Here is a 15,725-nt window from a genome sequence, read left to right as displayed (position 1 = left end):
TCTCTCTCCTAAAAGGTGGCAGAGCAAGCGCTGCTCCGAGCCCTCGCTGTGTCCCCCCCAGCAGCCACAGTGCCACCCCCACGCTGTCACGGGCTTCCATCTCCTGCCATGCTGGCAGAAATAGCAGCTTCTCCCTCTTGCAGCTGGGGAAAAACAGAAAGGACGGGACCAGGAGATGACCAACACCTGCCCATGAAGCGGGATCCATATACACACCCCTCGGTTTTATGCCGGTAAAAATAAGTAGCGATTTGAGAATTATTAATAGGGAAAGGGAAGATCAAGCAGAGAGGAGGAGAAGCGTACTCACCGAAGGGGCAGTGGCAGTAGTACCCCTCCACCCCGCTTTGGCAGGATCCACCATTGAAACAGGGGTTGCACTCACAGTAATTGACAGTGGAGTCACACGTTTTCCCTGCAATTAGGAAATAAAAGCAATTTCCAGGTCAGAGTATTCAGGTCAAGAGGAAAGTCAGGCTGGTATTTAGGTAACGAGCTTATGAACCAATGCTGAACACATAGCCAGGAGAGAGGGGGCCAGGGACCAGTTGCAGCTGTGGGATGGAGAGGGGAGGAAACACAGACACGATGCTGGGCTGCTCCCAGCCCTGACGCAGCCATGACATGCAACTCAGAGAAATTGACTTTACTTTTCAAGTGTCTCATTGTAATTATCTCATAGAGGTAGTATTGGTGGATTTGGTTTGTTTCCGTTTTTTAATTTTTTAATTTTTTTAATTAACTGGTGTCTGTAAAAGAGAGATCATGAAATGAAAGGAGATGCTGAATTAAAAAAAGAAACCTCCCCCCCCCCCCCCCATTGAATGCAATGTACTCATTAGTGTGAAGGAGACACAGACAGCCCTTGCTGGACCCTGCATGAGCACAGCATGCTGAACACAGGCCTGCTATTGTACATTATATGATTTTTCTGATTTTTCCTCATCAATTACAACCTCCTTCCTGACTCAGAGGGACCACAGTCCTCCAGAGCTAAAACAAGTTACCCTGGATACAGTCCTTTTCTAAGCAGACATTGTCACATGGGGCAAATATTATTCACCAGAGAATAAACTGAAATCACATAATTCATTTCAACAAGGAAGGGAACCAAGAGAAAAAGTGAAGATTTTAACAGATGCCGAATACTGACAAGGGGGTTCTTTGTACAAAACTAAAATATTCTTTGTATGGAAACATTAACTACAGAAGTATTGGTCTTCACTTCTAAGTTTTTCATCGCTTAGCTTTTATCAGTTTCGCAACACTTCCACTATACACCACTCTTGGTACCTGCCTGCCTTCTGCCAGCAGTGCCAGCCTTCGCTGCCTGCTCAGCAAAAACTTGAAAGAATCGTCATGCTTGTCCCTTGTGTTTCTCCACAAAAACTGGCAAAATCAGCCACGCTCTTCCAGACCTCTCCTTGAACTTCATCTAGGCCAGGATATATACACACAGCAAAGGCTAAGACTGCCTTAATGCTTCTTATTGCTCTGATAATGAATTACTTTATTGCTTGATCATATAATATACATTTAAGTTAAAAATACAACATGAGCTTGTGTAGAGGGTATCCATTCTTATATGCCACATTTATCTTATAATTCTTACATCTCACATGACAGCAATGCACAATATGCAGTCCTTAGGAATTGCTCGTCCCTGAAACTGTAGAAAATCAGGACTGTGCTATATTAACTCTGCTAGCTTTTTCAGAATTTCACATCTTCAGTCACCTAATTAAGTAAACTCTCATTTTTCCCCTCTACTTTTCTGTTTAACCTAAAGAAGTTTGCAGGCAGTTCTTCCGTGTGAGCAGCAGCCTTCCACGTGTGACTGCAAGCAGGATGGAAACGGAGCACTGGAGGATTCCTGTGGTTAATATGTAACTTGTAGATTCACCATAAATCCAGGAAACATTTCCAGTGTCTGAATCTAATTATGCTTTGGGGGTATTTATTTATATTTTATTCTCTAATGGGCATGACTGAAGGATGAGCTAACTTTTTATGTTAGATTTTGCTATTTTCTTTATTTTAAAATTATGGTACATAGTACAGATCTTTGACTTACTGAGGAGAACACGTAGCAAGAGTGAGGCAGAGATGCTTAAAATAGCTCAATGACATTTCTTAGTTTTCACAAAAATCAAGTGTAGCTAATAAGGCTTACTCAGTTTTTTGCACTTCAGTCTAAATACTCTTTTTTTTTCTCAGCTAACATTAAAGCTGGCATATTTGCTGAGTCAGCATCAGAATATGGATGTTTATTTTAGCTGCACATATTTTAACCAGCGAATAACAACATCTTCATAATTAACAAATGTTTGAATAATTCATGAAACTAATAAAAGTATGTTTGCATTTATTCCAACTGTTTTGACACAGGAGAAGATGAATACTCTGATTTAACAATTCATCAGAGCTATTAAAACCCATATTTATTTAAAAGGAAGAAGAAATTTTGGCTATTCTTTGCCATTCACTGAAGTGCTAAAGACCTGGGAAAAATGTATCTATTTACATTTGGAATAACAATCCAAGAAAAGATGCCTATGAAGCTTATTTTTCCTCTTTAAATGCGTGTGTATTGGGTTTGCGTGGCAAGGTTTTGGTAGCACGGGGATTAAAGGGGTGGCTTCTGTGAGAAGCTGCTAGAAGCTTCCCCTATGTCTGACAGAGCCAATGCCAGCCGGCTCCAAGACGGACCCACCGCTGGCCAAGGCCGAGCCCATCAGCAATGGTGGTAGTGCCTCTGGGATAACAGATTTAAGAAAGGGAAAGAAAACCTGCGCAACTGCAGCCAAAGACAGGAGGAGAACATGTGAGAGAAACCCCTATGCCGACCCCCAGGTCAGTGAAGAAGGAGGGGGAGGAGGTGCTCCAGGCGCCGGAGCAGAGATTCCCCTGCAGCCCGTGGGGAAGACCATGGTGAGGCAGGCTGTCCCCCTGCAGCCCATGGAGGACCCCACGCCGGAGCAGGTGGATGCCCGAAGGAGGCTGTGACCCCGTGGGAAGCCCACGCTGGAGCAGGCTCCTGGCAAGACCTGTGTACCCGTGGAGAGAGGAGCCCGCGCTGGAGCAGGTTTTCTGGCAGGACTTGTGACCCCGTGGGGGACTCACGCTGGAGCAGTCTGTGCCTGAAGGACTGCAGCCCACGGAAGGGACCCACGCTGGAGCAGTTTGCGAAGAACTGCAGCCCGTGGGAAGGATCCACGTTGGAGAATTTTGTGGAGGACTGTCTCCCGTGGGAGGGACCCCACGCTGGAGCAGGGGAAGAGTGTGAGGAGTCCTGCCCCTGAGGAGGAAGGAGCGGCAGAGACAACGTGTGATGAACTGACCCCAACCCCCATTCCCAGCAGGGTTTTTCTCTTGTTTGTTCTTCACCATGGGGATTCCTCCAGGTAGTGGCTGTGATACCAGTTACACTGTACTTGGTCCTGCAGCTTCTACTGAACTTCAACTTTTTTTAACACCTTATTCTTCTAGCAAGTAGAGCCATCCAAGATGGCAGCAGGTTGTCCTACCATTCTCAGTTATGTCCCTTGCAGTATGCTAATGCTAGCTTTCCAGTACCTTAGTAAGAGTATATTTGTTCAAGTCCACCCTGATGGCCTACCGCTTCCATGGGTTACAGACACAATAAGGTGTGTACTAAAGATTTAGATTTGGAAAAAGAAAACATAGCTTGCAAACCCATTGTTTTTGCCATTCTGCTTAAAATATTATGCTTATATTTAGATATTATTTTTTGTGGACAGAAGAAAAAAAAAAAAAAGGATTTTGAGAGAGGACTTTTTCCTGAGTAGAGAATTTACACAAGTACTAGCTATTTTGAAATTCTCTCTTGCACAGATGAAGCAAATCATTCAAGGAACCTTACTGGATTGAAGAGGATAAGAAACTGTTTGCCACTATGCATAAAAGCATCCTCACCTGAACACAAGTGCTCAGTTTTACTGCTTTCCAGAAGGATAATGCCAATGACCTTAACCTCACAAAACTAGGGTAGTTTTGGGTTTCAGAGGTCATTTTCCACAACAGTCTGCTGATTTAAGTTTTACAACATGAATTTAAGAGTAATGTTCTGATAGACCTTTATCCCACCTAAGTAACATGCCTTGAAAAATTATGAGATGTTTGTGTTTTCATAGCTTAAGCAAGTCAGTTTTCAAGACGCATTTTCGCACATCCGGACTACTACGCACTTCTCAGTCGGGGAATAATTTTATTTGGACAGCATAAAGAATTAGGCTAATCATATATGTTTGATTAGTGTTTCAGGGTATCAAATCCAGCGAGGGGAAGGAAATGCCTCAGCCAATGTTTTGGGAACCAGGGAGACTCCAAACCAGAGCCACCCCAGTTACACTCCAGTTCAGGTGAACGTTGCAGTTAGTTGAGTTTATAGCTCTCTTGTCAGCTGAAATATTGAAGGATTCAGGGTATTCATTTTTGTGTCAGAAAGATCCTTTTCTGAAGACCATGAAAAATTTGGGTAATGCTGGAAAATTGCTAACAGTCAGCATTCAGCATTTATCATTCATCACCTCAAGCTGATGATATCACATGTAGGGGCTTATGCAAAATCTAACTTTCTGAGAATTTTTTTTTTAAATTGAAAAATGTAACAGGAACAGATACCAGCTGAATGCTCTTGGGTTAGATTTCAGCTGATTTGAGAGGTTTAGTTTTCATGGTTCTCTGTGTCCATCTTTTAAAGTGGTTGTTCTAATATTTTAATCTTACATTTGAAACAATTTCACAAACCTACATTCCTTCATCTTAATGAGACCTGGAAAACAGGAAATGAAGGGTTCAAAGGAAGGGCAGACAACTACTGTAAATCACAAAGTATATTCCCTCAAGAAAGTGATTATTTTAAAAACAAAACCTGATCATCATTAAGAGATGTAATTATAACAGATTGTTTAAACCCTAATGATGTTGCTCTGAGGTAATCAGTCTTTATAATCCTATTCAGTGAAAAGAACTACATTACCTTTGCAGTATGATGAAGTGAAATGCAGCTGACAAAACATAATAAATCAAGGAAAAGTAAGACTCTCAATTTTCAGGTAGGCCATTATAAAGGTCTACAGCTCATGTACTCTAATTTACGGTGAACAGAGAGTCTGTCTCAGAAAATACTAATTTCAAGTTGTATGCAGTACCGTGTAAATATTATTTTTTTACCGAGCATGCAAATTCAATTATGAGACTGTATTTTCATTCCAAGAGAAGCAGCAAAGCTATGTATATGGTAAACCGAATTAGAAATCCACTATTTTGGATGTCTCTTTTTTTTTTTTTGCTGAGGCACTCAAGGTTTATATTCATAAAGAAACAGTTTCAGGCTTTATTTTTACATTCACTATGGCTATCCTTAATCATATATGAATCAGGATTAAATGCCCAAGCAGCTGTGTTCTCTTTCTGTTGGCAGTATAATAACGACATAATAGTCTCTATGTCAAGCATTCTCAAACAATCTGTATTCTGACATTTGTTTGCAGAACCTATTGAATATTCAATTTGCAGAATTTCAAATATGCTTTTGCAGACATAAAATGTCTAAATATACTGAATATTAATTGTAGTCTTATCTAAGAAGCTCCGCTGATATTCAGCTCTGAAGACATTTTGGTTTTTAATAACATACTTTGATGCCATTTGTTTTCTGTCTTGATCAATTAATCTCCAGACACTTAAATAATTCTTGATTCTGCAATGGCCAACTGATTTAAAAAGATCTGACTCCCAAATAGAAACGTCTGCCCCAGTGGTAGTCGGTTTTAATGTTATTTGTGTTGACAAGGAGTTTAAGAAAGCTCATATCAGATGCCACATTTAATTCATGGCGTGAAAGAAATCCAACACTTCAAACTGTAAGAGTCTCTCATCACGTTTTCTTAGTTAAAACGTTCTTTTTTCAAGCTTGTCACATGTAGAACTTTATTTTTAGCTGACACAAGGGTTGAACATTAAGATATGAGCTTTAATACCAGAAAAAATTAGCTGGACGTTTCTTTAATGTTTCAAATTATAGGCTAGAGGCATACACTATAGTATGCTGCTAGAGTTAATGAAGTGTTTTGCTTCATTGCAACAGCAAGCATATGCCCATGTAATCTCTGCTGCTAATGACCTAAAGAGTTAGTTACAGGGGATAGGTGCCCTAGAATTATTTTGCCATGCTCCTGGCAAAATAATTTGATGCACGAATACAACATGAAATAAAATCCTGGATTGGTAACTTAATTAGAACTGCTTGTCAATTAACAATAATTGCTCCTGACCTGAGGCTTAGTAGTACATTTGTGAGGTTCACAAAAAAGATCACATCAGTGTCCTTTATATCAACAGACCTTTCACACCAAATACGTATCCACTGCTGTAGCCGTGCTTTAAACGAAGTAGTTATACCTTTATTTTGAAATCGATTAACCTTCTCTTTTGTAATAAAGTGTATCACATCTCCTGTACTAACCTGGTTTAAGAAAAAAACCCAAAAGAACAATAACCCCCTGATCACTCCACTGGTTACAAATGAATTTTGGTGGCAGTGGTGGCAAGCCCGAATACCCACACCATAATGAGCACGGCTGTGCCAACCTGGGCTGCCTTGGGGCATCTGTGATACAGAAATACTCCTTAGAAAAGGTAATGAAAGCCTTACCTTATCTTCTCTGGTTAGATTTTTTTATGATGTCTGTAAAAAGTGGCCATAAGCAATGGTTAAAGTTGTTCAGAACCTTCCTTAAATATCATACTCACGACAGAAGCAAACATCAGTCTGCTTTTCTAGGGATAAAATGCTGCTATGTTTGAATGTGTAATAAATATTAGAGAAAAATACTCAGAAGAGGTAGGAATGCTGCAGACATTTCTGTTGCTAATGAAAAAAAAATGACAAAGGGACAAAATACAGAAGAGGCATGCTTGATCATTTTGCCTGAATTCTGTTTTTTCCCCGTATCTCTCATCTGTTTTCTGCCTTGTATGACTGTAAGCAATTTGGGGCAGAGGGAGATTTTCTTGCTTGGCACACTCCTAGCAGACTTGAAATGCTACCACAATATGCCTAACAATAACAAGAACAGAAGAATCATACTTAAACATTGGAAATGGTTTCTACATATTTAATAAGTTAAAATAGCTCTTGTAAAAAATCTTTCTGTTCTAATGCAAATCAGGTAAGTGAGATTTGCCTGAGGACAGAGCTAAAATAAAATAATACTGTGGGCACCTGGTCTTCTGAGGTTTCATAACTACAAATACCTCACTTTGCATGACTTCCTCACCTATCGGGGATGCGCGTATTCAGACAACCTTGTGCTAAAAAGGCACGTTTCCACCCTCTTCCCATCTCTTCTGGACTGTAAGGTATAGAGAATTAAAAGCGTACCTGTATACCCAGTTTTACAAACGCAGTTGAAGCTTCCCGGGAAGTTCTGGCAGGCGGCACCGTTTTTGCATGGGTTGGAAAGGCACTCGTTGACGTCCCTCTCGCAGGCCATGCCAGTGAAGCCCTCCAGGCAACTGCACGAGAAGCCCCCCACCAAGTTGTGGCAAGTCCCGTCATTGTGGCAGGGGGAAGGGAGGCATTCATCAATGTCCGTCTCGCACAGACTCCCGTCGTACCCAGGCATGCACCTGCACACGAAGGGCCGGAGAGGCTCATTGGCCACGATGATGACGGGGACGCTCTCGTGACTTTTCAGAGCCGGGCTCACCGCCAACCTCCTCAGGCAGCTCCCTCCGTTCTGGCAGGGGCTCTGCAGGCACCAGTCGTGGTCCACAGCCTCGACCCGCACCCCGCTCTGGCGGAAGAGGACGTCTTTGATGCTCTCGAAGAAGGTGGCCACGCCGCTGGGATTCACGTACTGGTTGTTGCCGCGTTTGACAGCCGCCATCAGGAAGGTGTGGTTGCTCTCCTCGTACAGCCCGTAGAGCTGGACGGCGGTGCCCAGCCCCGTCAGCTGGGAGCTGGCGATGCGTAAGAAGTGGAGGTAGTGATTCGTCAGGAAATCCCGCACACTGTGGGCGCTCAGGCGGAGGAGGATGCTGTTGTCAATGGTGGCGTTGCCGAAGCCCGCGAAGAAAATCCGGACGCTGCTGGTGACGGCACCGTGCAACCCATCGTTGCTGAGGACGGCCAGGTCAAACGTGCCATCCGTGGACCTTGCCTGCGAGTGCAGCTCGCAGGTACCCCCGGGAATGCTGAAGAGGCTGGTGACTCCTGAGGTGAGGGAGCACTGGAAGCTGTCTAGCACATCTGGATCCTGCGGCTTTACGTTGCCCAAAATTCCACCTGGGAAGAGGTTTCCGTAATAGTGAACAAAGATTTCTACCGTTCTGGGCTGAGACGGGTTGTCATTTTGGTCTATTACCTTGATCTGCACAGTTCCTGTGGAAGACATCTGGGGAACACCAGAGTCTCTCGTAATCACCGACAGGTAGAAATCACTGATTTGCTCCCTGTCAATCTCTCTCGTCGTTGTCAGCACGCCAGCGGTGCTAAGGCTGAAGTAGCTGGTTGCGGGGCCAGTGCTGAGCAAGTAATACGTAAAGGGACCTTGGTTCGGAGGGAGATCAGGATCTGACGATTGAAGCGTCATCACAAGAGTTCCCGCACGGTTATTTTCCATGACTTCTCCTTGGCTGGTGGACAAGGTGGGGCCGTTGTCATTGATATCTTCCAAAGTTACCAATAAAGAGGCACTTCCTGTAGCAGACGGCGTTCCCGAATCGATGGCCAGCACAGACAGGTTGTACACAGGCAACGTTTCTCGATCCAGCTCTGCAGTGACCGTCACCTGTCCTGTCTGTGGGTTGATGGAAAAGGCGCTGTTGTCGTTGCCGGACCCAATGAAATAGGAAAACCTGCTCCAGCTAGGGACAGAATCTGAATCAAAGGCACTCACAAACGTGACATGGGTGCCTGGAGGAACACCTTCGCTGATTTGTATATTGTAGGTTCCTAAGGTAAAAACGGGAGGATCATTGGCATCCAGTATAGTGATATTAACAGTTACTTCATCTATATCTGCACCACGAATGCTCCCCAAATTTTTTGCGAGGACTTTCAAAGAGATTCGTTCTTCTTTTTCTCTGTCGAGAGGTCCTGAAACATAGATTTGGCCACTTTTTTCATCTATCTGGAAGCCTTTCTTTCTGCTGTTGCCAAAGATAAGGTAGTGGACTTCTCCATCAGTTCCCATATCACGATCACTTGCAAAAACTTCACCTACGACAGTACCTTTGGACGCTGCCTCAGAAACCTCAAAATAATAAAGCTTGGACACAAAACGGGGCACATATTCATTTGTCCCTTCTAATTGGATGTTGACACTAGCAAAGCTGCACCTCTCTTCATCTGGAACATTAAAAGCCTTTACCGTTAAATGGTAACTTTGCTTTGTTTCATAATCTAAAAATCCCTGGGTGGTGATCGTTCCTGTATTGGGGTCAATGACAAAGAGGTCACTATCTGAGGACTGAATAGCATATGCAATCACAGCGTTAGGTCCAGAGTCAGCATCAGTGGCATTTAAACGAATAACAGTTGTCCCACTGGGGGCATTTTCTAACACATTGGGAAAGTAGTCCTCAGGGCTGAATGCTGGAGAATTATCATTCACATCAATGACATTAACAGTGACACTGCAGTAGCCTGTTCTGGACACCCATCCTCCATCTGTGGCAGTAACAACTAGCTCGTGCTTTTGGCGTAACTCAAAATCAAGTGGTTTTGCTAGTGTCAGTGTACCAGTAGTTGTATTAATAGCAAAGATGCCAGCCTCATTTCCAGAGGAAATATTGTATCTGATTAATCCGTTCATAGCGGCATCTCTGTCTCGGGCTGAAACCGTCCTGACCACTGTTCCAACAGAGTGGCTCTCCGGGATAGTAACACTCATACGGCTTTGAGAAAACTCGGGTGTATGGTAATTTTCCTCTGTTACTACTATTTCAACTGCTACCTCGGATGAGAGTGGAGGATTACCTTTATCCTTTGCTTTCACTTTAAAGAGAAAGTTTTTGTTCAAATCAGCCATTAGTGAAGATGACACAGAAATCCAGCCTGTACTCCTGTCCAGTCTGAATTTATTAGTTTTGCTTTCATCAGAGATAAAGTACTCCACTTCAGAATTCAAGCCAAAGTCTTTGTCATCCACTGCAGTAACTTTAATTAAGTTTGTGCCAACCTTCACGTTCTTAGTAACAGGAGTAAAATATTTACGAGCGAGGAAAAGTGGTGCGTTGTCGTTGCTGTCTACTATGTTAATGGTGACAGTCGTCTCACTCATTAATGGAGGACTGCCTCGGTCTGAAGAAGTAACGATGAAGCTGTGCCTATTAATGTTGACATTGCTTGAACCGCTGGAGTTTTGGTACCTTAAATACTGCTTGTTGAAAATTTCCCCCGTGGTTGCATTAATTCGGAAGAACTCAGACTGGGATTTTATGAAGTAGAAGACTTGGCCGTTTGACCCTTCATCAGGATCGGTGGCTGAAACCTGGGTGACCTTCAACCCAATCCCAGGAAGCTCCGGACACTCCAGGTAATAGGATGGCTTTGTAAATCGTGGGGCGTTGTCGTTGACATCTGTGACAAATATGGTGACATCTGTGCTCACTGTCCACCCGGAGTCATGTGCAGAGACCCTGATTCTGTAGCGGTCTGTGTCCTCCCTGTTTAGTGGTCTGCTGATGGTGATGTCCCCGGTGCTGGGATTTATGGTAAATGGGAGACTTGTATCCCTTATGGTATACCTGCTGACTGCATTCACCCCAATGTCTTCATCTGACGTTGTGACTCGGGTTACCGTAAAACCCAGAGGTGCATTTTCAGGCACAGAAGCACTGAATATCTGGGAAAACCTCGGAGCATTGTCATTTTCATCTAAAATATTAATGATAACTTTGACAGTTGTGCTCTGGAGGGGGGTGCCTTTATCTGAAGCTTTTATAGTTAGTGTGTATCGAGACAATTTTTCCCTGTCCAAGGGCCTGACACTTCTGATCTCACCAGTGGCTTGATTGATACTGAAACTATTTTCTGTATTGCCCTCAATTATTTCGTAATTTAACTGTCCATTTAGACCACTGTCCCTGTCAACAGCAGCCACCGTTAGTATCTTCCGTGGGGACAGGTTTTCCACTATTTCTGCAATGAAGGGATCTTGCTCAAACTCCGGTGCGTTATCATTGACGTCTATCACCGTTACTTCCAGTTTCTTATATGAAGAAAAGGGAGGAAAGCCCGTATCTCTGGCCTCGATCCAAACCACGTATTTCTGTATGGCTTCGAAATCTAAAGCCCGCCCGACAGAAAGCTGTCCTGTCACCTGGTCGACCAGGAAGGTGCTGCCCAGGTTACCACTGGCGATGTAGTAAGACAAGGAGCCTCCTCTGGCTGAAGATCCGGAGACAGTGGTGACAAGTGTACCGACCGCTTGGTTTTCAGGAAACGTGAAGGTCTCCTGATCCGCCTGAACGCGAGGAAATTCTGCTCTGTTCACAAACCTCACGGTGACGGTTGTAGAGTCTGTCTTGGGGTACCGGCCACCGTCCCTCACGTGAACAGAAATGGTGACTTCGGACTCTCCCGCCAGCGGGTTCGCAGCCAGGATTGCCCCCCTTGCTGGATCGATGTGGAATTTCTCGGAGTTTTTCCCCATGAGGGAATAATGGAGCTCAGCGTTGGAGCCAGCATCCGCATCGGTGACGGTCACAGCAAACACAAACGAGCCTGAAACGGAGCACAAAGTAAGGGCAGTTCTTTAATGAATGCACTGATTGCAGGAAACGTGATGCCAGCTTTTCACTCAGAAGCATGTCCTGGAGCAGTATGCTCTTCCTTACAGTGCTCTGAAAATGAACTGGTTTTGTCACAAGATGATTAAGTTCAGCAAGGGGTAGGTGAGTTTGTGAACCCGCAAGACATGCACGCAGCCAAAAAGTGTGGGTTTGAAAAGTAGGTCACTGTATTCAGAGAAATGCATGTACAGATGTCAATGGCTGCACATACATCTGCACTGGAAAATGGACCTGCAACTTTTTGGAAGCCTAGCATCCCACTTCTAGAACATTCACATTATGAAAGCCATAAATCTAATAAGATTGAATGTTATTTTGATTTTTTTTAATTACTCATAGTTTATTTATCCAGGTAAAAAAAACCCTGGAATTCAATGACTATTAAGGTTACGTAAGTGAACAAGCAGCACCCATGGACATTTACCCTACACACCCACCTTCCCTTACAGCCCCTTTTTTTCCTATTCCCCAGATGCTGCTCCTTTTTCCCCAATAGCCTCTTGCTTCTGACATTGTAAGAGTATTCTGAGGACAGTAACTAACAGGACTGCATTTCTAAAAGCACGCTGGTCCTCTGAGATAGGGGTAAAATCATATAGAAATACAAAACTATTGCACACCAGTGCAATAACATGAATATACTACATTTCAGGTCTTTCGAATTCATGCTTCACAATGAGCTGGACTATACGAGCACCATTTGCATTAACCTTTACGTTTGCCTATCTGCAAGGAGAATCCAGGGTGTTCTTTTGCACTGGAATTTACAGATCTAATGCATGGCACGTCTTTCAAATCTGACACTGTCCAACCCATTTGCAAAACACTGTTGATGTTTTACTGGTACTGAAATTTAGAAAATACCCATTCCTGTATAAAAATCATGTTGTTTTCAACCTCTTAAGGCAAAATCATTTACAGGCAGGAATGACTTTGACAGCGTCCCCTTAAAACTATACTTCATGTCACTATTTGTCATGTGCAATGATTTGTACTTCAGGGGGAGGAATATTTACACAAGATCAGTATTCGAACCCTTGTGAGAAATGGGACAGGAAAACATTAAGTTTTTTGCTTCATTTAAGCAAATTATATTATTAATTATTATTATTACCAGTTCCCCCTTTTAAATTTGACTAAAAAATAATACAGAAATCAAACTTTTTCTTTCAAAACGTGCACTAGATATTCTGTGATTGGAATAAAGGCACAAGACTTGATCAAGTTATGAGGGTTTGGGGTTTTTTTTTGAAAAGCTATTGCAGACGCTACATTGGACTGCAATAAAGTTGTTTGTTTTGTTTTGTTTTTTAATGGACACCATGCCTGCTAGTAACATCATTGTCAACAGTCTTTCAAAACAATGTGAAAAGATATTAACATTTCCCTTTAAATGAAAGTGAACTATCAACTGAGGAAGTTGCAAATAAAAAAGTGCATGCATCCCTAGGTTTTTGCTAAGTTAAAAACAGAGTAAACATAGCTTAGGCTTTCTATATGTTTCTAGTTATAATGGGTTTCATACAAAAAACATCCAAAAAGATATTGCCAGAAAACATCAGTTAAACCTATGTGTACTCCTCATCAAACACATTTGAAGAACCCCCCCCCCCAAAACCACACAAAGGCACTGTGCCCTAGTCAGAATACACAAAGATACAATGCAATAATAAAATAATTTCATAATGCTGTTCTGAAAACAGGGAAGAAATGTAAACAAATTCATTCTTCCATAAAAAGGAGAAGTATTTGCAATTTAAAATTTAGAGAGAAACCCCAAGACATGGAAAAAAGCCCTTCTTTTTGTTGTTTTAAAAGAAAATTTTTGTAAACCATTTGTCTTGGAATCCTCTCTGTAGGCATCACATATCCATGTCTGCATATTCACGTGAAAACACAGTGTCGCCGACTTCCACAGCCAACCACTGTAACTGCAGTTTGGTGAATCTGTGGTAATACAGTGAGCATATTATAAAATCCTTTTATTGTTTTGAGCTAACAGAGGTTGCAGTATTAGTCCATTTTAAATCTTGGGAAAAAATCTCAAAATAGCAGAATCTTTCAGCAAATTCTCTCCACCCTCATGCAAATACACATATTCTACTTTCTTTCCCCTTGCAATGCCAGTTCTTCAAATAGAAAGTATCAGTATTTTGGACTTACCCATTTCTAATGTATTTATTTATCAGGCTTGTTTAAACATAAACTGAATCAGAAATTAATTCCTGCATTGAGTAAAGTCACTTTAATTTGGGTGTAGGTTCCACAAAAGGAAGGTTGTTGCTTGGCTTTGCTTTTATTTTATTTTACTTCAACACTTGGCTCAAGGAAAGGCAACATAATTAACATCTGATATAGATATGGCCTTTTTGGAAGAGGTTGACAAAATCCTCTTTAAGAATTGCTCAGGGTGGAAAAAGAACATCTACATGCAGGAGAAGACTTGCAGAGGAAAAAAGAGGCCATTGCCTTCCTAAGCCCAGCAAAATGGTTTAATCATTTGTTTGAGTGGGTGCTCATTTACACTATGTCTTCTTTACATAACTGCAGGAAAATAATTGAATTTGGATGGAAGGAACAAACTAAAAAAAATTGCTAAATTGCAGGTGATATATTGAGCCTTGCCATTATTTATTCCTATGCAACATGAAGATAATAAAACCTGGAAAACAGCTGCAGAGGAACATCTCAGAAACATTTCTTGTGGCACAGCTTTGCATTTCATTAAGATGGTTATGCAGTCTGAAGTATCCCAAGCACTGCCACTGATCAGGTTACCTGAAGTGGTAGGCGATGGGACATGGGTGACGTAGGGATGGTGTTGAAATTTGGGTGGGTTGTCATTCACATCGGCGACAGAGACGAGCACGCTGGTGGAACTGGAGAGAGCCCTGGGGAAGCCCCCATCACTCGCCACCACCACCAAAGTGTAGTTCTCCCTTGCCTCTCGATCGAGGAGAGCACTGGTGATGATTTGTCCTGTTGATGGGTTGATTGTGAATTGTGAATTGCCACCGGTAAGCCTATAGCTGTTTCAAATGAAAACCAAGGAAGAAAAATTCAATTAGTGTTTCATAAGGCAGCCTGCTGCCTTAAGATAATAACAATTTTCCATATTGTTCAGACCACCATGCTGATGGGTATCAACACACGCATTTTCTTTTGACTGTCCATCTGTCTTTGCTTCTTTTCTTTTCCGTATTTTAAGACCTGTCATAAATGACATTTCTGGGGATTTCCAAGCGTACTTGCTTAACACAGATAGATTTCTAATAAGTGAGGAGCAGAATGAGCATTTGTACATTTAGAGATACAGTCAAGACATACTCTCAAAATTGCCTGCTGGAGGCATCCTCAAGTACTGATTTCCCTGGGCAAATGCGTTAAGCATTATTCCAAAAGGCTGACATACCTCTTAACTGAATCCACAGAATATAATTAGAAAAAATACTAATTTCTGAAATAAAAGGATGACAATTTTAAAAAATAATATGAGGATTTATACGGGAATACAATAATTCATATTGTTTCCTGATAGTGAGCTAAGTTTTGCTATTCAAGATTTCACTGTTAATTCATAGTAATTCATAGCAAATGAGTAACCACAGAGCTACGTTAATAGAGACTAATTGGGACCAGAATTTGACCCTTGATTGGTGTATATATATGTGCACACATCTGTGTGTGTGTGCAAAAATGTGATTTGATAAGAACTGACTGTGTGCTTACTGCAGTGCGTCATACGGGCTACTTATGGCTTACTAGCACGGTGAATTTGTCCTTTTTCTTTGAATGCTTAATCAGCTTCTGTTTGTACAGAATGAATCTCAAAGATATGTGGAGCACTGGGCCATATTTTTAAAGGTAATTGGTTAATATTATGTTTTTTATTAATTCAG

At 42.1% G+C, this 15,725-nt stretch overlaps 1 protein-coding gene across 1 annotated transcript in view; it reads right to left on the bottom strand.

The window, feature by feature from the left end:
• FAT4 (FAT atypical cadherin 4) overlaps window positions 1-15,725 on the bottom strand; it is a 150,151-nt gene that overhangs the window by 22,284 nt on the left and 112,142 nt on the right. Inside the window, exons 8-10 of the mRNA XM_052814907.1 lie at window positions 14,605-14,855; window positions 7,409-11,758; window positions 311-415 (exon numbers count right to left, since the gene is read on the bottom strand). Coding sequence (XP_052670867.1) covers window positions 311-415; window positions 7,409-11,758; window positions 14,605-14,855 — 4,706 coding nt within the window. The remainder of the gene's footprint in view (window positions 1-310; window positions 416-7,408; window positions 11,759-14,604; window positions 14,856-15,725) is intronic.

The sequence above is a fragment of the Harpia harpyja genome, chromosome 2 (genome assembly GCF_026419915.1).
Source record: "Harpia harpyja isolate bHarHar1 chromosome 2, bHarHar1 primary haplotype, whole genome shotgun sequence".
Classification (NCBI taxonomy): domain Eukaryota; kingdom Metazoa; phylum Chordata; class Aves; order Accipitriformes; family Accipitridae; genus Harpia; species Harpia harpyja.
Note: the sequence above shows the minus strand (reverse complement) of the source record. Positions and strands in the feature narration are given on the sequence as shown.